Source organism: Mustela putorius, unplaced genomic scaffold, assembly GCF_011764305.1.
Source record: "Mustela putorius furo isolate JIRA1106 unplaced genomic scaffold, ASM1176430v1.1 tig00000508_pilon_pilon_pilon, whole genome shotgun sequence".
Taxonomy (NCBI): domain Eukaryota; kingdom Metazoa; phylum Chordata; class Mammalia; order Carnivora; family Mustelidae; genus Mustela; species Mustela putorius.
This window is the reverse complement of record NW_025421402.1, coordinates 6,626,190-6,648,595: the sequence shown is the minus strand read 5'-3', so window position 1 is coordinate 6,648,595 and position 22,406 is coordinate 6,626,190. Positions and strand designations below refer to the sequence as shown.

General features: G+C 38.2%; 2 protein-coding genes and 1 long non-coding RNA gene across 12 annotated transcripts in view; 2 read left to right on the top strand and 1 right to left on the bottom strand.

Annotated features, from left to right (window-relative positions):
- Nucleotides 1-10,725, top strand: part of LOC101692051 (complement factor H) — a 37,221-nt gene extending 26,496 nt beyond the window's left edge. For 6 of the 8 annotated variants that reach the window (XM_004756473.2, XM_013058261.2, XM_004756475.2 and 3 more), the window contains 7 exons: nt 1,657-1,839; nt 2,313-2,522; nt 4,641-4,817; nt 5,529-5,705; nt 6,690-6,863; nt 9,683-9,865; nt 10,283-10,725. In XM_004756473.2, the coding sequence (XP_004756530.1) occupies nt 1,657-1,839; nt 2,313-2,522; nt 4,641-4,817; nt 5,529-5,705; nt 6,690-6,863; nt 9,683-9,865; nt 10,283-10,482 (1,304 nt within the window). In that variant the 3' untranslated portion in view covers nt 10,483-10,725. Of the gene's footprint in view, nt 1-1,656; nt 1,840-2,312; nt 2,523-4,640; nt 4,818-5,528; nt 5,706-6,689; nt 6,864-8,703; nt 9,372-9,682; nt 9,866-10,282 lie in introns of those variants that run through there. The other 2 variants (XM_013058262.2, XM_013058260.2) reach the window with 2 other exon arrangements.
- Nucleotides 10,726-15,771: 5,046 nt separating this feature from the next.
- LOC101691507 lies at nt 15,772-20,610 on the top strand. Of its 3 annotated transcripts, XR_199722.3 has the most exons (4): nt 15,772-16,184; nt 17,086-17,276; nt 19,045-19,188; nt 20,290-20,610. XR_199722.3 is itself a non-coding variant. In XM_004756470.3 (3 exons), exons 1-3 carry the CDS (start codon nt 15,865-15,867, stop codon nt 19,134-19,136), a joined length of 603 nt encoding a protein of 200 aa, XP_004756527.1. In that variant the 5' UTR covers nt 15,772-15,864; the 3' UTR covers nt 19,137-20,610. The 3 variants fall into 3 exon arrangements, 2 of the variants coding, with proteins under 2 accessions (XP_004756527.1, XP_012913725.1); XM_004756470.3 differs by having other exon boundaries at nt 19,045-20,610; XM_013058271.2 differs by lacking the exon at nt 19,045-19,188 and having other exon boundaries at nt 15,774-16,184.
- LOC106006181 overlaps nt 16,166-22,406 on the bottom strand; it is a 29,670-nt gene continuing 23,429 nt past the window's right edge. The window contains exons 3-4 of the long non-coding RNA XR_001180100.2: nt 17,678-17,802; nt 16,166-17,156 (exon numbers count right to left, since the gene is read on the bottom strand). This is a non-coding gene — a long non-coding RNA (uncharacterized LOC106006181). The remainder of the gene's footprint in view (nt 17,157-17,677; nt 17,803-22,406) is intronic.

Sequence of the window (22,406 nt, the reverse complement as noted above, 5' to 3'; positions counted from 1 at the left end):
ATGGTTAAATATCAGATACAGAAGAAACTCAGCCCTTGATACTGCATTGAAAAAATATGCCAAGATATTTGGAACAAATAAGAAAAAAGTTTCTGGTTAAATATAAAATACTTCTACACTTAGAAATAGAAAATATGAGAAAGAGAAAATATAAGATAGAAATAGAAAATATTAGTAAGCATGAATAGAGTGTATTCAGTCAAATATTTCTCTGCATTGACTACAAAATCTTGGGTATCTGAAGGGACTTACAAGACTCCCCAGTTGGGGTGCCTGGGTGGCTCAGTGGGTTAAAGCCTCTGCCTTCAGCTCAGGTCATGGTCTCAAGGTCCTGGGATCGAGCCCCATGTTGGACTCTCTGCTCAGCACAGAGTTGGCTTCCTCCTCTCTCTCCACCTGCCTCTACCTATTTGTGATCTCTGTCTGTCAAACAAATAAATAAAATCTTCAAAAAAAAAAAAAAGACTTCCCCACGTACACTCACATAAGGCCTTTAATGAAATAAATGCACTACAGAAGAAAGCAAAATCAAGGAATCATAAAGAGGTCCAAAAGCCTCCAAGGAGAGCCATCCAGAGTCTTCCCTCAGTTTTGAACAAACATGCTTTGTCTTCAGATTAAGAGCTGCCACCATACATGTGTGGTATCTCAGTTCTTTAAGAGCTCAAACACAAGTTTACAGAGGAATCATGTGTCCCTGCTGGTCATGCAACTGAAGCCAGCCTGTCTGATCTGTTCAAGAGGGTGCATTTCATTAACCTTCCTATCTCTCAACAGTGTAGGCAAGCTAGGAAACAGTACCTCCAAAGAGTTTTGTAACTTTAAAAACACAGTTTAAGGGTGCCTGGGTGGCATAGTTGTTAAGTGTCTGCCTTCGGCTCAGGTCATGATCCCAGGGTCCTGGGATCCAGGCCCCACATCTGGCTCCCTGCTCAGCGGGAAGCCTGCTTCTCCCTCTCACACTCCCCCTGCTTGTGTTCCCTCTCTGTCTCTCTGTGTGTCTCTCTCTGTCAAATACATACATGAAATCTTAAAAAACAAAAACAAAAACACTATAAATTATTAAGGACCATATCTAATCCTTATCTTAGCCAAGAATATGTAACTGATAATTATCATTTGTTTCAGTTTGTATCAATTGATAACTGATCATTAACTGTATGTAATTTTTCCTCTGACTAATTAGCTTACATTCCACATCTTGTGAAGGTTTTTAATCCAATCACAATACATTTGATTATGGATATCTGTAAATAGGATCCCAATATCAGTATTTATTTGGTGCCTCTTACTGAGTGGACAATTCAGTTAGAACCTCCAAATGGTTAGAAATCATTAAAATAAGTTTTACATAAATTATGCAAGATTTATCACAGAAAGAATAAAACACAGTTACTACAAGACAGTGAGACTATAAACCACACGTGATATATTAAATTGCTCTACAAGCTGATGAGTATAAGATGTTTAAATATAGACCATAATTATTTAATCATTATATTTAAGTAATAGTTATTATTATTTAAGTATTAAATATTATTTAATCATTATTTAATCATTAACAGTACATTATTATTGAGTTTTCTGTTTTAATTATCTTTGTAATATGTTTAACTTATAATTTTTAATCAAGAAATCTAATTTTAATATTTTTAGAAGTTAGCACGCAGTCGTGCCCCCCTCCACCTCAGATTCCCAATGCTCAAAATATGGCAACGACGGTGAATTATCAGGATGGAGAAAAAGTATCTGTTGTCTGTCAGGACAATTATATAATTCAGGGTGCAGAAGAAATTGTGTGCCAAGATGGAAGCTGGCAGTCAATACCACGCTGTGCTGGTCAGTAGCCCATAACTTGCTTTATAACATTCTTCCAAATGAGGTTAATGCTCCTCTGTGCTCTGTGTAAAGGAATAAGATAAAGATCTTTCTCTAGATCTGTTTCACTTTACCTCGAAGCAGTAAATTACAAACTAAGTATACACATCAATCGGTATTCTAACACTTCTGCTTTGAAATGAACAGACAACAGCTTTGGGCTATTGTGCAAATACCATAGAAAATTTCTGTTTACCCCTATTTTACTCCTCATAATGAACAGGACAAGAATGAAGGGGCATAGCAAACAAGTAGATAATAGCATAGATTTTATGGAGATACATATGCTTGCACGTTTCAAATGTTTTTCAGTGTTTTGGTATCTAATTTGTCCAAGTTATCCTTATTTTAAAACCCCAAATGGTATTTGATTGCATTTTTCAATTTATACATTGTATCTATACTTGACCCTTTGATCTCTGTTCTTCATACAGAAAAACTCGGGTGTCCTCAACCACCTCCTATAGAACATGGAACCATTAAATCGTCTGAATTTTCAGAAGGAATAAAAGAAACATTGAAACCTAAGCATTACCCACATGGCAGCAAATTAAGTTACACTTGTGAGGATGGTTTCAGGATATCTGAAAAAGAGGAGATAACATGCGAGGTGGGAAAATGGAGTTCTCTACCCCTGTGTGTAGGTGAGGACAGTATGCAAACTAAAATTCTAGTTTCAATTTTCAGTAAGAGCCATTAATATAAGTGTCATCAAAGTCATGAGAAAGAGTCCTAAAAAAAAAGAAAGAAAACAAACTGTCCTTTAGGTTTCTTAATATCTAAAGTCATTTATATAATCATGTACTTTACCAATTTCTGCATAATCAAATCTATCCCATTTTTGTTAATTTTATTGATTTGCTATAGAATCAGTTTCAATGATGGCAATTGTTTAATTAAAACTAGGTGTGTAGTGCAATTAAATCTACCTATTCATATAGGTATGCCTATTCATATTCCAATTTATATAAGTTTATATAACTTTTGCTTTGCTTTGCCATCAGCATTGTTTTTCTCATCATTTCTTTCTTGATTTCTTTACAATATATGGTACTAATCTTAAGATGATTAACTCCCAATGCCTTCTTTTTTGTCATTTACTATATTGGTTTAAGAAGCACTGATAGTCTCTCTCATAAATATATTGACATTTTTATTTTTGATTTTTTTATTTTTTTAAGTTTTTCTTAAATTCCAGTTAGTTGATGTACAGTGTAATATTAGTGTCAGGTGTGCAATATAATAATAAATCAATTCCATACAGCAACTAGTGCTCATTACAAGGTCCCTCCTTAATCCCCTTCATCTATGTCACCCATCCCCCCGACCACTTCCCTTCTGGTAACCATCAGTTTGTTCTCCATAATTATGAGTCTGTTTTTACATTTGTATCTCTCTCTTTTTTCCCCCTAGCTCATTTGTTTTGTTTTGTTTTTTAAACTCCACATATGAGTGAAATCATATGGTATTTGTCTTTCTCTGATTTATTTTGCTTAGCATTATAGTCTCTAGCTCCACCCATGTCATAGCAACGGACAATATTTCATTCTTTTTTATGGCTGAGTAATATGCATACTGCCTTTTCCTTATCCATTCATCTATCAATGGTCATTTGGGCTACTTCCATATCTTGGCTATTGTAAATAATGCTGCTGTAAATATCAGGGTACATGTATCCCTTTGAATTAGTTTTTTGGTTTGTTTTGGGTAAATACCTAGTGGTGGAAATGCTGGTTCACAGGGTAGCTCTATTTTTAACTTTTTGAGGAATCTCCATACTGTTCTCCAGAGGGCTGCACCAGTTTGCATTCCCACCAACGGTGCAAGAGGGTTTCCCTCTCTCCACATACTTACCAGCACCTGTTGTTTCTTATGTGTTGTTTTTTTTTTTAATTTTAGCCATTCTGACAGGTGTGAGGTGATATTTCATTGTGGTTTTGATTTGTATTTCCCTAATGATGGCTGATATTGGGCATCTTTTCATGTGTGTTGGCCATCTGTACTCTTCTTTGGAAGAATTTCTGTTCATGACTTCTGCCCATTTTTAATTGGATCATTCACTTTTTCGGTGCTGAGTTTTATAAGTTCTTTCCATATTTGGATACTAACCCTTTATCAGATATGTCATTTGCAAATATCTTTTCCTGTTCTGTAGGCTACCTTCTAGTTTTGTTATTTCCTTCACTGTGCGGAAGCTTTTTATTTTGATGTAGTTCCAATAGCTTATTTTTGCCTTAGTTTCCCTTGTCTCAGGAGACATATCTAGAAAGAAGCTGCTATAGCTGATAATATACTGATTTTTTTTAGTTTCAAGCTCTTGCTCAGCTTGCCAGCTGGACACCCATCAGAGTGGTGGTTTTACGAAGCATTTGTGCACCTTCTCTGTGTTATGATCGTAGCTCCTGTGTTACCACTTCTTTTCCAATTAGACTGCCAAATATGGCAACCAGTACCTAAAATGAAATTTCAGAGTTAATGAAATATGGAGTCATTCTTTCTTTCTTTTTTTTTTATTTTAATTTTTTATTTTTTATAAACATATATTTTTATCCCCAGGGGTACAGGTCTGTGAATCACCAGGTTTACACACTTCACAGCATTCACCAAATCACATACCCTCCCCAATGTCCATAATCCCACCCCCTTCTCCCAAACCCCCTCCCCCCGGCAACCCTCAGTTTGTTTTGTGAGATTAAGAGTCACTTATGGTTTGTCTCCCTCCCAATCCCATTCTTTCTTTCTTTCTTTTTTTTTTTTTTTAGGGCTTCCTTGTGCACCACCAGAATATGTGGTTCCACATAGTCTTCCTCTTCACAAATCAGACACCTACCAGGATGGAGAAGAAATAGTATACAAATGTGAAGAAGGTTTTGGGACTAATGGATCTGCATCTATAAAGTGTTTAGGAGGAAAATGGTCTCATCCACCAGAATGCATAAGTACAGTGTATTTAATTTTACTCTAAAGTTGATCAATATTCTTAATTCAGAACATAAATAGTACAAATATGAAACCAGGCAGTAATTCTGAAATTTAACAAGGTATCTCTAGAAAGTTGTGGAGTCTGGTAGAAAATTAATAACCCTACTAATAATAAACGTGTGAAAGCATGAGCCCAAATTATTTCACTTTCACGTCACTTCATGTGCACATTCGACATCCTCTGGTACACGTCCACAGACTCCTCCTCTCTGTGCCTGGATCACAGCTGGTCCCTGCTCAGCAAGCTCATCATTATTCAATTTACTATTAGTTTATCAGTTACCTCCTTAGAAGTATATACTTTTCTAAGATATTTGATATAATTAAAAGTAACAGATTTTGACAGAAACCAAAAATACAAATACATACATAATGTAGGTGGCTCATATGAGCAAAAAAGAATTTCAGTGGAAAAAATGTGATATCAAGCATTACATGTATTTCTACCTTTTCAGACTTCCCTTATCATCATCCCCATATTTTACTTTTGATAAACATAGGACAATTCAATATAATTAAGTCAAAAGACTTCTAACACAGTTTTTCAACTTAGAAAAATTGTGTTAGTGCCCATTGGTTTGATGTGTACTTATTATTCTACATTCTAGTTATTGGTCACTATGTGTTTTAAAAGATTTACCAAAGAAGTACATGTTCTTTTCTTTCAGAAACGGATTGTTTTGGCTTACCTGACTTTGGTATTGCCATACCCATAGGCCGGAAGAAGGACTCATATAGGTCAGAAGAAAAAGTAACTTATATATGTCCAAATAATTACCAATTGGATGGACCCAATTTTATACAGTGCATTAAGAGCCAATGGATAGGAAAGCCAATATGCAAAGGTAGTTCGACAAAATTTTAGAATCTATTTATCAAAATGTCTTAAGTAATATAAGATACAATTCCCTCTAACATCATTTAAACAATGGATGTAGATGATTGTTTGAGGCCAGGTCAAAGAAGGTTTATGCTTTAACATAAAGGAATGAAACTGTGTACTCATTGGTTAGTCTGAGCCCAGTGGTTCTCAAACTCTGGTCCCTGGAATAGCCCCATCAGCATCTTCTGGACAATTGTTAGAAATGCAGATGTAATTCACTGGCTCACTCAGACCTGTCGTGTCAAAAGCTCTGGGGCTGCAACCCTGTAAGTGTCTCAACAATTCCCAAGGGATTCAATGTGTGCTCCAGTTTAGGAACTGTAGCTGTGGCCTATTCTTCTTTACACCCACCTGAATCTCACCAGTGAATTACACTTTGAATTCTCATTGAAATGTCCTTCAGCATTGGCAAAAAATAATAATTATTATAATTGAAGAATGTTTTTAGAAATTAAACATGTATTTTTCTGTTCTCTTCCTCATCTCCTGTTTGGGTCTTCAATTAATCATCTTGTCCCTTCAACTCTAATACTGTTTAAAGTGTGTTAATTCTTCATTTATTTTCTAAGGAAGTGCCTACCGTGTTTATTTTTCTAAGGGCCTAAAATCACATTCATAAACAGGATGATTGCAAGCCAAAACTTGGCATCAAATGATTTTTTTATTATTATTTTCTTGTGGTGTACAAACTCATATTGAATTTATATAATTTGTAATATTGATTTTACTAAAAATGGGAAATGTCCAGAAAAACTCTCATTTTCACACAAGCTTAAATCTTACCAAAAGATATTTATCTCCTTTTCTTCAATCTTATATGTAAATTTCCTAAATTGGCACTCTTTCATGACAAATTGTTGATTTTAAATCTCTCTTATCCTGTTCGTTGATTTGCTACTCTAAATGATCATTACGTTAGAGATGCTATTTTTTTCTTTCTATTCAGATATTTCCTGTGAGAATCCACCCAAAGTGGAAAATGCTATTATCCTAGATGAGAAGCCTAGGTATCTACCTGGTGAGACTGCACGTTATGAATGCACCGAACCTTTTGAACTGTTTGGGGAAGTAGAAGTGACATGTTTAGACGGGTACTGGTCACAACCGCCTCAGTGTGCAGGTAAAGTATCTTATTTCCCCTCGGGTTTTAGAGACTATATTAGGGACTAAATATGTCAATATAAATAAATATAGTGACATACTTCTTATGGAATCTTTATTTCATCTTAAATAAAATGGTGGTGCTTAAAATTCAATTTTTTTCTTTCTGTGGACTGTGTAGTGATAATATATATTTATTTTATGGAAGATTTGACCACTTTAGGACAGTTGGAGTCATGGAAAATTTTCTCTCTCTCTTTATCCCTCTCTCTCTCTCTCTTTTTTTTTTTTTAAGAGAGAGAGCACATGAGTGTAAGCAGTGAAGGGAGGAACAAGGGGAGGGACAGAGAGAATCTTTAGCAGATGCCACACTGAGTGTGGAGCGCAACACTCTATCTTACGACCCTGAGAGTATGACAAGAGCAGAAATCAAGAGGCAGGCATTTAATCAATTAAGCCACCCAGGCGCCCAGAAAATTCTCTATCTTAAGTGTTAAGAATCTCAGTTATTTCCTGAGGAATAAATGTACTAAACATATGTTGGGGGACGGGGGCTATTTCACTTTGAGACACACAATCAATCTGCAGCTGGGGCATATCATGGAATGTGATATAAATTGGGGCTTCTTCAGCATGTGGACTATAAAAATGTAGGTTTCTAGCTGAGGTCAACCAGAGAATTCATATATACAGGAAAAAACTCTAAGGACCTGGTCATAGGACACTCCAGTATTTAGAGTTATGGAAATATTATAGGAGGAGATATTATAAGGAGATAGAAGTATTATAGGAGGAGATATTATATCTGCTTGTTTTTCAAATCAAATTTTGCCTGGCATATATAGTTTCCAGTCTTTTACTTTGAGCCCATGTATGTTTTCACATTAAAGTTAGTTTCTTTTAGTTGCCATATAGTCAGCTCTTGTTTTTGTGTCCACTCTGCCATGCTCAGTCTTTTAACTGAAGAATTTAAACCATTTATACTTGGAGTAATTATTGATAGATTAAGGGCTGTCAGTGGTTTTGTTATTTGCCTTCTGTTTCTTTCCTCTGTTTCTCACTCATTTCCTTTTTTGCCAATTCTGTGGATATTTGGAACATTTTTAAATAATCTCATTTTGATATGTCTTTATTGTTTTGGCACAGATCTCTTTGTAGAGCTTTGTCTGTGGTTGCTCGATGTATTAAGATGCAGATATATAGCTTGTCACGTCTCCCCCTGGTTTTGACATTTTACCACTTCGAGTGAAATGAGGAAAACTTACTTCCACTTAGGGTCCATTTACCCACCCCACATGTTATTTTATTTTATTTATTTTATTTATTACTTATTTACTGAGAGAGAGAGAGAGGGATTGGAGTGGTAGAGGGAGGAGAGAGAAAATCTTTAGCAGACTCCACGCCCAGTTTGGAACCTGGCACAGGGCTCAGTTTCACAACCCTGACATCATGACCTGAGCTAAAGTCAAGAGTGGACACTTAACCAACTGACTGAGCCTCCCAGGCACCCATACATTCCCCACAGTTCAAACATAAGTGTCTGGAGTATTTCTTCTACATATATTGAGCACCAAATCAAGTGATATAATGTTGCACAAACACCAAACCTAACAAACCCCTTAGGAAAAAGAAAGTCCATCATATTTACCCTTATTTCTTCAGTCTGTTGTTTTTTTCTTCCTTAGTGAAGTCTCAATCTTTGCTCTGTTATCTTTTTCCTGATATGTGAAGAATTCCTTTAGCAATTCTTTAAAGACACATCTGCTGGAAATAAATGCTCTGTTTTCCTTTGTCTCAGAAGACAGCAGGCAATCCTTGGGACTTTTTTCCCCTGAACTTGATCTCATTTCTGGTTCCAGTCTTCTTCAGTGCCCAGTCCAGGATCCATAGGCGGCAACATGAAAACCCAAACAACTTACTGCAGTATGATTCCTTGAATACCACGGCCTCAGATCAGATCGACGTCTTCTCTGCATCCTTCACAATCTCTTTTGTTGGTCTTTATAATATGTTCAGAATTTTTAGTGATACTGAGCAGAAGGAATAAGCACAAAGTTTTCTACCTCATCCTGTCCAGAACAGCAAGCCTGAAATTCCCTTTCCCATTATACAAATGTGTAATTCTTTCACTTTAATTAACAAAGTCGATGTTCCTTTTGTAATAGAAATGACAATCAATAAACAAGGACTAGAGATCCAATAGAAACTGCAGTATGTTGTATGTAACAAGAAAGTTTCTTTGTTCCTATTAGCTATCCATCTGCCCAGTACTGATTCAGTAGGAAAAACACTTTTAACACCAGAATATGGTAAAGAACACATATTTGTTAATGCTTTATGTATGCTCTCATGGGGGATAAAAGGAAAGGCTTAAAAGTGTGATTCTCAGTTTAAGTGATTAAAATTTCTTCAGTGGGGGTGCCTGGGTGGCTCAGTTGGTTATTTTAATGTTACACCTTTTTGTAACATATGTAATGAGACATATCTTAACCTTAGGACTGTATCTTAAACATTGTTTATTGTTTAAGGGTATGCCTTCTACTCAGGTCATGATCTTGGGGTCCTGGGATGGAGCCCCACATCAGGCTCCCTGCTCAGAAGGGAGGCTGATTCTCCCTCTGACCCCCCCCTACTTGACTTGTACTCTTTCTGTCTCCCTGACTCTCACACTCTCTCTCTCTCAATACATACATAAAATCTTTTTTTAAAAAATAAAATGAAATTTCTTAAATGAATCACTTCTGTCAGCAGAAATCACAAGTCTTGATATTGTTTTTTTATTTGCTTTATTTTAACCTGTTTTTCTTTGGTCTTTCAATAAATCAATTTTTTTTTTAGAACCTAGTGGTAAATGTGTGTCTCCTCCATCTATTGACAATGGAGACATTACCTCATTCCCACTAGCAGTATATGCTCCAGGATCGTCAGTACAGTACAAATGTCTTGACTTCTATGTACTTCAGGGACCCAGGACCGTAACATGCAGAAATGGAAAGTGGTCAACACCACCAAAATGCTTAGGTAAATATTTCACTATTCTCATGGATCCTGGGAAAATCAGTATAATAGATGCTTTGCTGTTATTAATAGACTTGTCATGGGTTAACAAACATTCATTGCATGCTGACTACCAAATACTAATGTGTAATGAAATAAAGTTGGGAAAAACCAGCTGTTCAAGCAAAAGATCCTTTAATGAAAGAACTTGATTTCATAGATTCTATGAATCTTTGATTATAACATTTAATTATCACAGCTTAAAAATAATATCTCATTTTACATCATTCATCATTTAAAGTGTTTAAAATGGACATGGTGGTCTTCCAATGAATTGGTTTGAAAAGGTTTTGAAAATGAAGCCCTAGACTTGTGTAGAAGATTCTACTTGAATGTCTGAAATTCTGTTTTCAATGTTTTATGTTCTTTTTTTTATATCAGAGCCCTGTAGATTATCAGCAGAAATGATGAGAAGACAGAATATAAGATTTCGATGGACTCATGATACAAAAATGCATTATTCTGCAACAGGGGATGTGATTGAATTTGACTGTCTTCGTGGATATCGTAGAAAGACACCAGCACATACATTCCGAGCCATATGTCAGGATGGGAAACTGTTATATCCTGAATGTGGATAAAACAATGATTAAGTTGCAGTCCTAAAATTAAAATATGTACATTTTCTCAGAATTTTTCATTTTCAATCCAATTCTCAGTTTATTTTTTCAAATATTGTGTAACTCTCTTATATTCATAAATCACAATTTGTATTGAATGTGATGATAATCAGAGGGATGAAGAAATCACTTCTTAAAAGCACCTCATTAAAACTTGGCCAACCAAAATGCTTTGTGCTCTACTCATAAAATACTTGTGGCAAGAAACTAGATCCAATCACTCCAGTGCCTACTTCTACCCATCTTTCCCTCTAACTTACTCAAAGCTTCTTCCATAACTTCTGGGACTTGTCTGAGACTCTCTGTTCAGAGGAAATGGGAGAAAATGCTTTTTTCCATCTTTAAGGTAATTTCACTTCAAAAATACATAAAAGCCTAACTATTTCATACCTACACTAGTAATAAGATGTCAGTAGTTATTATCTACTTTTGCTTATCTACCAAATGATGAAATGCAAGATCTACAAGATGGCTATCTAGCACACATAAAAATTTGAACAAATCATAAAGAGAAATTAGAATCTAATTGGGTATATCATTCGCATACTATAAGGTGAAAAGTGACCAAAAAAATCCTATATCAAGTATAGACACACACACACACACACACACACACACACACACACACACACAGAGTATAATTTGATTCCACATAAATGTTTATAGAACAATGATTGCTAGGAAGTACAATAAAATATTTATAATAACTATAGTTGAATTCAGAAATGTTGGGGCTAAGAGTTGGTGGTTAACCACGTAATGGGAGAAAATATTCGCAAGTGACAGTACAGACAAAGGACTGATGTCCAAGATCTATAAAGAACTCCTCAAATTCAACGCACACAAAACAGATAATCATGTCAAAAATGGCAGAAGACATGAACAGACACTTCTACAGTGAAGACATACAAAGGGCTGATATCCAAGATCTATTAAGAATTCCTCAAACTCAGCATATATAAAACAGATAATCACGTCAAAAAATGATCAGAAGACATGAACATACACTTCTTCAAAGAAGACATACAGATGGCTAACAGACACATGAAAAATGTTCATCATCACTAACCATCAGGAAGATTCAAATCAAAACCACACTGAGATATCACCTTACACAGTTAGAATGGCCATAATTAACAAAACAGTAAACAACATGTGTTGGATAGGATGTGGAGAAAGGGGAACCCTCTTCCACTATTGGTGGGAATGCAAGTTGGTGCAGCCACTTTGGAAAACAGTGTGGAGAGTCCTTAAGAAATTAAAAATAGAACTTCCCTATGACTCTGCAATTGCACTACTGGGTATTTACCCCGAAGAGACTGATGTAGTGAAAAGAAAGGCCATCTGTACCTGAATGTTCATAGCAGCAATGGCCACAGTTGCCAAACTTAAAAAAAAAAAAAAAAGAAGAAGAAGATATGGTCCATATACACTATGGAGTATTATGCCTCATCAGAAAGAATGAATACCCAACTTTTGTAGCAACATGGATGGGACTGGAGGAGATTATGCAAGTGAAATAAGTCAAGCAGAGAGAGAATTATCATATGGTTTCACTTATTTGTGGAGCATGAGTAATAACATGGAGGACATTGGGAAATGAATAGGAGAAGTAAGTTGGGGCAACTAGAAGTGGGAGAGACTGTGGACTCTGAGAAACAAACTGAGGGTTTGGAAGGGGAAAGGGGTGGGGGGTTGAGTGAGCCTGGTGGTGGGTATTATGGAAGGCAGTTATTGCATGGCACTGGGTTTGGTGCATAAACAAATTCTGGAACACTGAAAAGAAATTTTAAAAACAAATACACCTTACACCATTAGAATGGCCAAAATTAACAAGACAGGAAACGTGTTGGAGGGGATGCTGTGAAAGGGGAACCCTCTTCCACTGTTGGTGGGAATGCAAGTTGGTGCAGCCTCTTTGGAGAACAGTGTGGAGATTCCTCAAGAAATTAAAAATAGAACTTCCCTATGACCCTGCAATTGCACTCTTGGGTATTTACCCCAAAGATATAGATGTTGTGAAAAGAAGGGACATCTGTATCCCAATGTTTATAGCAGCAATGGCATGGTTGCCAAACTGCGGAAAGAACCAAGATGCCCTTCAACGGATGAATGGATAAGAAAGATGTGGTCCATATACACTATGGAGTATTATGCCTCCATCAGAAAGGACGAATACCCAACTTCTGTAGCAACATGGATGGGACTGGAAGAGATTATGCTGAGTGAAATAAGTCAAGCAGAGAGAGTCAGTTGTCATATGGTTTCACTTATTTGTGGAGCATAACAAATAGCATGGAGGACATGGGGAGTTAGAGAGGAGAAGGGAGTTGGGGGAAATTGGAAGGGGAGGTGAATCATGAGATACTATGGACTCTAAAAAACAATCTGAGGTGTTTGAAGTGGTAGAGGGGTGGGAGGTTGGGGTACCAGGTGGTGGGTATTATAGAGGACACGAATTGCATGGAGCACTGGGTGTGGTGAAAAAATAATGAATAATGCTGAAAATAAATTTAAAAAAATAAATAAAATGAGAAAAATAAATAAATACAAATTTTAAAAAGAAAAAAGAGTTGGTGTTTAAGTCCTTAATGCTCACCTGTATTTTCCATGTTTTCTGTCTTTGTATCACCTTTGAACTACAATAAAGATGGTTATTTTATTTGGGTGCCTGGCTGGCTCAACCAGTGGATTGTGCCCTCAATCTCAGGGTCGTGAATTTGAGCCCTATGTTGGCTGTAAAGGTTACTTAAATATGTAAATAAATCATTTTAAAATTAAAATTAAGAATATATTAAAGTAAGATTGTATATGTGGAGAATTATGAGGACCTTTTTGATAATGATCTTTAAGTCTAATGACATCCTCATGATTTTGCTGCTCAAGGGGGTTTTGGAATCATTCAACCACAAGAGTCTGAAATACAATTTTTATGTTCATACATTTCAAACAACATTATTAGTTGAAATAAGTTGACTGGGAACATTTTTAACTTTTACAAAACCATGAAAATTTTAGATGAAAATAAAGTTATAATTAAGGTAAAAATACTTTAACGTGATATTACTTCATTTTGCATCAAATCCAGTGGCATTCTTAGAATGAGAAACTGGCTGTTTCCAATAGAGTCAATTTATCTAAATCTGAAATAAAAGCAACAGCCAGTTTTCTCACATTGAAAGTAACATTGTTACAATTGGCAAGTTATCATTACAATTGGCAAGTTACAATTGGCAAGTTTATATATTAGTATATATATACTATTTCTCCAAAACTTTTCACCTAATGCTTGTGGAATCTATTTATAACACTTAACCTGTAATCAATATAGCATATAATTAATCATTTTCATTGTTGGTTACAAAACAGTGATTTTTAAAATGAATCATGATCTCAGGGTCCTGGGACTGAACCCTGTATCAGGCTCTCTGCTCAGTGGGAAACCTGCTTCCCTCTCTCTCTGCCTGCCTCTCTGCCTACTTGTGATCTCCCTCTCTCTGTCAAATAAATTATAAAATCTTTTTTAAAAAATGACTTGAAATAATCCTTACTTCTGATTGGTTCACTGACCAAATTAATAGAGTTTTACAATTATTTGCATTAGCATTTTTTTCAATTGTAGATCTCACTTCTCTCTCTTTTGAGATAAACTTTTTTAAAAATATATATAAAAAAACATTTACATTTTTAAAAAGATTTTTTTTATTTATTTCAGAGAGAGAGGAAGGACGGAGGGGCAGAGAGAGAGAAACTCAAGCAGACTCCACACCAAGCTCCATTGTGATGTGGGACCCGAATTCACCACCCAGAGAGTATCATCTGAGCTGAAAACCAAGATTCACAGGCTTAAGCAACTGAGGCACCAGGCGCCCCAAACATCTGCATGCTTCAAAAGTCAATGTAATATGAGAAGTATGCAGAGTAATCTTACTTTCATCATATCTGTTCCCTCATTTCATAAAGTTATATTTTTATTGGTTTCTGACATCTTTCCAGTGTTCATTAATCTCATTTTTTTATAGAGAAGGGAGATGGTGTTACACCTTTGTACATTGCCATTTTTGTATTTACTTATGGTTTATTTATTTTTAGTATCTATTTCTAATATCCCCTTGAATAACCTTCGTCATTTGCCTGGGCAGAGGCTGCCTAAGTAGCTGTGCTGCAATGGACCTAGTCAACAACACAGTCTGGCATCATCCCTCACCCAAGTGTTGCTGGAGTTGGGCCCAAAGGGAGAAGGTTCTGGGGCATGGTCCTCTTCTGGGGTCCTCCAACTTTGGCCTCATGGCTGGGATACTTCAAATTAAAGGTCTGGTGGTTCCAAAGTGTAGGAGGAGCCCAAGTTGCAGGGGGGCCCCTAGGTAGGATTCAGGGTCCTTCCAAGAATGGTGGTGGTGGGCAGACACTGTGGAAGGCCTCATCTTTGCACAGCCAATGTGGAATTTTTCTTTGTGTAATTGTGTCATCCAAAGAAGTAATTATGATTTTTTTTTCTTGGTGGATGGATACTCTGCCCTTAACTTTTCATATGCAAAATTTGATTAAGTAGGGGCCAGGACCCCAGGTGTGCACAGCAGCCCCCTGCCGGGAAACCATCACTCTCTCTCAACGCTGTTCTAGAGTTTTTAAATATATTACTGGAAATTTGCAAAGGACGGTATAACCTATCACATACATTACCTCAATCGTTTCTAATGGAATCCCTATGAGGTAAGTATTACCGCCACATCTTCCAGAGAATGCAAGAGTTTCAGTAAGAAAAGCCGTTGGCACGTGACATCGATAGGGAGAAGCCAAACCATAATTTGAAACTAATCGGCCTCACAGATTTTTTTTTTTTTAAATAAGCAACGTTGTTTCATTAGTTTTGGAAACTCCCCTCTCCAAATAACGCCTGAACACAAAAAGCAATAAAGCTTTGAAAAATGTATCTAAAAGTGGCCAAAAATATTTTAAAATAGACTTGAAGATCATTTGTAGTTTTCTGCTCATAACATGCGGGGCAAACCAAGGACAAGGGTGGATTCTCTGTTAGTTACTGTCACGCCACATAAATTAAAACAATGAGAAAATCCTGAGACCTCTAGCGTGCAATAAAATTTAAAGACTTTAATAAAAGCCCTCAAGAAAATTATTCGAGAGACCTGAAAACCTAATAAAACACAAGAGCTCCATTAATTTTGTGGAACTGAAACTGAATGGAACAGGAGCTGGCGAGGTCTGGCAGAACGCAACACCAACGGAGTGGAAGCTAAGTCATCCTGGTCGCCACTGCCATCACTAGAGACCCGCAGGCGCCTGCAATTCGCCCAGGCGTAGAGCCCAGCCCAAGGGACAGCGATGGAGCGGGAATCCGCCTGCCTTCTCCAGGCCCCACCCTCCCAGGCTCAGTTCCCGGCGTTGCCACTAGGGGCGGCCGCGGTCCTCGCAGCGCCTGTAGCTGCGAAGCTGAGTGGGCCGGGTTTCCAGCCGAGCCTATTTTCCAGCTGGGCCGCAACATGGCCGCGCACAGGGTTGCGAGTCGGGAAGTCGCCGCGTTCTGGTTTTCCTGACAGTCCCCGGCTTCTGTGCGCGTCTTGCCTCCCCCAGGTCACTCCAGCAGACATGTTTGCCAAGGCCTTTCGGGTCAAGTCCAACACGGCCATCAAGGGGACGGACAGGTGAGGGAGAGAAGGGGCCCGCCCCGCCCACCAGGCACCCAGACATCTCCCAGTGCGGGCTGGCCCACAGCCCTCTCTGAGCTGGGTCCGCCGCCCTGGGTGGAGGCCGGGGAAAGTCCAGCCAGGATGGGACCCCGGAGAGCCAGGGGGGGTTAGACACGTTTTGAGGGCGAAGACGGAGCACAGGCCTAGCGTGTCTCCCAGGCTAGTAAAGGAAAACGTAATCCAGCCAGCGCTTCCTGACTGCGGCTAGATAAGGTGTGAGCGGTGCAAACACGAACAGTGACAGGCCCGCCCTCCACAGCGCTTCGAGTCCCCTAGGAAAAATCCGATGGGACACCGAAAACTACGACTGCAGGAGAAAAGGGATCCACTTGTCGCAGGAGAGACGGATGGAGGGTGAGGTGGGAGAGAACCAAGGGACGCGTTTTAAGAACTGCGTCTGTTACACAGTGTTGCTGTGTCTGTACACAGTGTTGCTGATGCTGGTACCACGTTGCGAAGTTTGGGACCAGTGTTCCCTAGTTGTCACTCCTGGTACCTTCCTATAGCTTTTTGACCACAAGCTGACAGATTTGCGAGGCAGATAAGAGAAAGGAGTGGGGCGGAGGGCAAGGCTGAGTTTCTAGACAGGCTAACTTGGTTACTCACTAGATCTCAGTTTTCCTCCTTTGTGAAATGGAAAGACTTGCCCCCAGGAGTATGTGAAACTAGATGAGACATTGAATGAGAAAGAGGATAGGATGTTTTGGAAGAGTAGGGCATCATATACCATATATAGGGCATCATAAACCAGTTTCCTTGGCCCCTGTGATTTTATATTAGGTCCTCCAGAGTCCTTTGAATTTATTAAAATCCATCCAGGCAGGATTCATGCCACCTGTTGGTTTGCTTTCTGCAGGAGAAAGCTTCAGGCTGATGTGGCGGCTGCTTTCCCCACTCTTGGAACAGATCAGGTCTCTGCCTTAGTACCTGGAAAGGAAGAGCTCAACATTGTGAAGTTATATGCTCACAGGGGGGATGCAGTGACTGTGTATGTGTGTGCTGGTAACCCCATCCTGTTTGGACTGGAGAAAAATCTATACCCAACAGGTATGCCAGTAGGATGGAGAGGGCCGTTACTATAATCCTTGCCCAACCTCTGTTTCTCCTCCTTTCTTTCATTAACCTGCCTTACTTAAAACGGGAAGTACAGAATCTCCCAATATCATCCCAGGATTTTTTTGGACCCAGTGTCCCTAGAATTGGGTCTTTGAGGATCAAAAACTGCTATAGGAGGGAGAATAAAATATCTAACTCAGGAAGAGGGTAGTTGGCAAGGGATGTTCTGAGAAGAAGGAATAATAGTTCATCGTGGGTTAAGTAGGGATGGAGGAGAGGTCTCAAAAAGGGTGAAATTTCAGGATATGTAAAAAATATTTTTAAAATTATCAGTAGCAGGATTTTCTTAAGAAACTGAATAGGAAGGAAGCTGGGTTAATGGAACTACATACCCAGCTGTCCAGTGATGTCCTTCAGTGCAGATATCTCACAGGGATTCTTTCTTAGGCTCTGCCTGGCTCTCGCGATCCTTTGCTTTCTGTCTTTGTCACTTGGGGCTCTTCTTCCCCCAGCTTGGCTGCAGCAGTGCCGTGGAGGAAGGAAAACAGTCAAAGAATTTTTTTTTAACAGTCAAAGAATTTTGAAAAGCAATACATTTAGCCTATTTAATAAAACTGATATAATATTATAACTGCACCAGGTAAAGAAATATTTTAAAATGAGAAAACTTGCTGCCTGTACTTAGAAGGGGCATAGGAAATAGTTTAATGCTTTCCATCTCCAAAGGTGGATTTATTTTTATAACTACCCTGATAGTTTTAATTTTGCTTCAAAATGTATGTGACGTATTTGACATTTACTGTTTCACACTAATACATGGCAGTATGTGTATCTCTGTGTTACTAAGAATATGTTCACATTTTATATCTCTCCCTCTTGGTTTCAGCCAACTCAGTCAAAGCAATAAGCATTTTTCAGTGTTACTGTCTGTCAGTAATCTGTTTAGTTCCAGAGACATAATGATATATAAAACACAGCCCTTTTCCTGAAGGATCATACAGTTTATGTGAAGGGGCCAGGGAATTAGATAGGAAAACAAGTAATACAATAACAACACATAGTTTGTTTAAATTGATTTGGTACATAATAATCCAGCATGATTATTATCTGATACTAGCATTTTCTATAATATCATTTCAATGAATACATTATTTACTATTGTTAACATGTAATTAGCATGACCAATCCCCTATCATAGAACATTTATGTCTTTCTATTTTGGATTTAGGATATAATGTTACAGTTAAAAGGAAGACATTTATCTCAGTATTTTCATCTCTCTCTGGACCTCAGAAGCCAGATCAGGTTAAGGAATATTGGATTTACTTTTGTATACTAATTAGTTAATAAACCTGGACCTTGAGGCATTAAATTATTTACAAGAGTACAAAGCAATATTAAAGCATAAGAAGTGATAACTAATTGGATGATAGAGGTAACCAATGGCAAAAGACATCAATTACGATGACTTTGGCCCTACAAGGCTAGTTCAAAAAATATTGTTGAAAGGCTATTATGCATTTGTATTACAAAGGGGAAGAAGTCACCATCCCTACCTGCTATGGACTGAATGTTTGTGTCCCCCAAGTTCATATATTGAAACTTTACCCTCTAATGTGCCTGTATGTTGGGGACAGGTCCTTTATAAAATGTAACTTGGGTTAGATGAGATCATGAAGGTTGGTGTCCTCGTGATGGGATTAGTGCGCTCATTCAGAAGAGGCACCAAAGCACTCTCTTTCTCTCTCTGCTCAAATAGAAGAGGTCATGAGAATACACAGTAGGTTGGAGGAAACCTGTAGCATCCAGGAAGAGAAATCTCTTCAGAAACTGACCATGTTGGCATCCTGACCTGAACGGCTGGTTTCCAGAATACTGAAAACCTAAATGTCTGTTGTTGAAGGTACTGTCTATGGTAATTTGTTATGGTGGCGTCAGTGCCTAATAATCTGCCCTTGGGAAACAAACCAGTTAACACAGTCTTAGGTGGATAGGACTCGTGCTAGGAGACATACACACATAGCATCACTATCACAGCTTATCAGAGGAAAACTTAGCTGAGGTCATGAATTCAGGGAAAGTACAAATTCTGTTGAATATTATGCCTAAGCAAAATCTCAAATGGTGAACAAGGATCAACCAGGACCAAAAGTTAGGAAGGAATGTTTCATTAGAAGAAATAGCATAAGCACAAACATGAGTATTGGCACCAACTCCACAGTGGTTGGTACCTGTGATGGGCAGGAGTCTAAGACGACCTCTCTAAGATTTTCACTTTATTCTCTTAGTTCCAGAAAGAAATGTAAATGTGATGAGATATCAGTGCTATGATGAGGTGATTAGTCAATTGATTTTGAGTTCATCTGGGCATATCTGACTAACCAGAGAAGCCCTTAGCAGGATCCAGGGCCTTCCTGAAGAGAGACTGAGGTGTGAGAGGACCTGTGGAAGAGGTCCCCAGGGAGGGAACTGAGAAGAGCCTGAAAGAGCTCAGAGCCATCCCTGGCCACAAGCCAGCAAGAGAACAAGACCTCAGTGCTACCATTGCAAGAAACTGAATACTGTCAGCAGCCCTGTGAGCTTGAGAGAGGACACCTACCCGCAGAAGAAACACACAGGCCAACCAACACCTCAGTTTCAATCTTGTGACAAGTTGACCAGAGGACCCAGATTCCTGACCCATGGACAATCTCTGCTGTTTTATGCAACTAACTTTGGTAACTGGTTAGGTAGCAGTAGAAGCTACTACATTCATAGAGATCATAAAACATGAATCTAAAAGAAACTGGATATAGAAGAGGTAGATAGGATTTTGTGAATCTTCTGAAGCTTTTTAAGGAACATGGGCTTTATTATGTGGATCATGGAGATATCTCTGTGTGATTACAAGGGAGGGTACAGGGGTCAGATTTGATTTTTTCAAGGTTGCTCTGGCTGCAGTTTAGAGGATAGATTTGCGGGAGTTACCACGCTCATGTATAAGGCTGCTGCTCTTCCCTGGCAGGTACCTGAAGAGAGCCTGGGGAGAGCCGAAGTGGTCAGAGTGAAGTGAATGCATTAAACAAAATTAACATGTGAGGTGACAGGCATGGACATTATACAGGTGTCGAAGACAAAGGGACAAAAAATTGTCTTAGAATGATTCTGAGATTTCAACTGTGTATGTCCCGGTGAATGGTGAGCTACAGCCTTTAATGGAAACACTTTTGGTGTCGATATATGACTTGGTGAATGGGACAAAATGATGAATTAAATTATAAGATACTGTCTTGGGGGTGTCTACAGAAGAAAATGAAGATTTATGAAGAATAAATGATGTCCCATATCTGTAGTTCCTTTTTTCTTGAAATGTAATTCATAACCTTCTTCTCAGAAGAAATGAGCATTTCTGTTAAAATGTTCAAGCAATTTCAAGGTAAACTTTAATGGTATTCGGGCAGATTCTGGGAAATGAAGCTCCTTCCCACTCAGTTGTCAGTCAAAGAACCTAATGATCCAAGTTTTGGTTTTTTTCCTGTTTTAATTTTGTATGGGTATACTGTGACTCCCCCCGGCTTCTCTTTTAGATGTCTCTCACAAGCATGAATCTTAACTTGCTTGTTTCAGGAATCAGGAATCTTTATATCATGGTTAACATAATACTTGCATATATGGTCCTTTCCAGATATTTTGGAAATTTTATTTGAGCCAGTGATCTGTCTGGGAAGACGTTAGTATTATCAGTCTGCATTCTGTGCAAAAGAGTAGACGGTGAGATAGAGCTAGTGGAGCCCAGGAAGGAGAGAGAAATGGGACAACCAAAAAGCTGAGAACCAGAAAAACACAAGAGCCTTGCTGTGTGAAAACACAGATCAAATGTAACCATTATATTTTGTAACAGTTATAATTGTAAATGATAACATATATTAAATATAGCATATTTGGGGGCACATGTGTGGCTCAGTCAGTTGAGCATCTGCCTTCAGCTCTGGTCATGATCCCAGGGTCCTGGGATCAAATCCCGCATTGGGTTCTCTCTCGCACTCTTTCTCTCAAGTAAATAAATACCATCCTTAAATATATATATCTATAACTATAGATATAGATACAGATATAATTTATACAATATGCTTGAAAAACTGCCTTTGCAAATATCCTTTATAGAAAACACTAAAAGTTAGAATTGGGTTCCCAATTCAGACAAATCAAAAAAAGAATTGAAAGAAGAAAGGAAAGAATGATAGAGCTATGAGAATTTCTAGAAAATTAATTTGCTGGTGAATAGAATCACCCAAAAAGACTAGCTGGAGGCGCTATGAGCTGATAACCCTCAAATCTGACCTGGAATCAGTTTGCCCACAAGTACTTCCACTTCAGTGAAAATCAAAAGTGACATGGGAGAATGGGCTGTTTACTTCGCCACAACCAAAGCAGCCCTCTGAGACATTAAATCACCAGGAGATCCGAATCACAAATCAGTCATTTCTGATTTGGTGGGTTATCAGCTTCAGTGAATATTGATTTATGAAGAAAGTCTCAAACACGCCAGACTCCTGCCTGACTCCTGAGAACGAAGTAGCTCCACAGCAGAGCCTGAGGCTGCCCGTCCCATAAAAATCAGACACGACCACTCGTGAATGACGTGTCTGTAATTGTCTGTAAAAGCCTTTGTGCTCATCCACCCACCTGTTCATTTACGTGTCAGTTCATGGAGGCGTTATGTGCTTGTCTTCTCTGCCTGGACTATGCTCACTGCTGAGGATACCTGGTGAACTCACCGGACAGAATCCCTGCCCTTATGAAGCTTACATTTATCTGGGGCTATGGATATTAAACAAATTCTATGAAATTAATATTTCTAGTAAAAATATAATACATGCCACAAAGAGGACTATGAAAGAGAATGAAATGGGCAGAAATTCAAAATTTGAGAGATGAAGGAAAGTTTCTTTGAAGAAATTTGGGTTGACCTATGAAGAACAGAAGGAAAATAACTAGGAAAAAGAGGGATAAAATGCTATCCAATGAAAGAAGCGTGAAGATTCATAGCCAGTGTATCTTGCAAACTCTACACACTAATATATCTTGTTAGAGAATCTGTGGGTATAATGAGAAAAGACAAGATAAAATAATTGGACACTT

Bases quoted from the DNA above. Each gene is read 5' to 3' on its own strand.
- LOC101691507 (XM_004756470.3), top strand. From the start codon at position 15,865: ATGGAGCGGGAATCCGCCTGCCTTCTCCAGGCCCCACCCTCCCAGGCT. The intron at 16,185-17,085 runs GTGAGGGAGAGA...TGCTTTCTGCAG, and splicing joins GCCATCAAGGGGACGGACAG to GAGAAAGCTTCAGGCTGATG. The intron at 17,277-19,044 runs GTATGCCAGTAG...CTGCTCAAATAG, and splicing joins GAAAAATCTATACCCAACAG to AAGAGGTCATGAGAATACAC.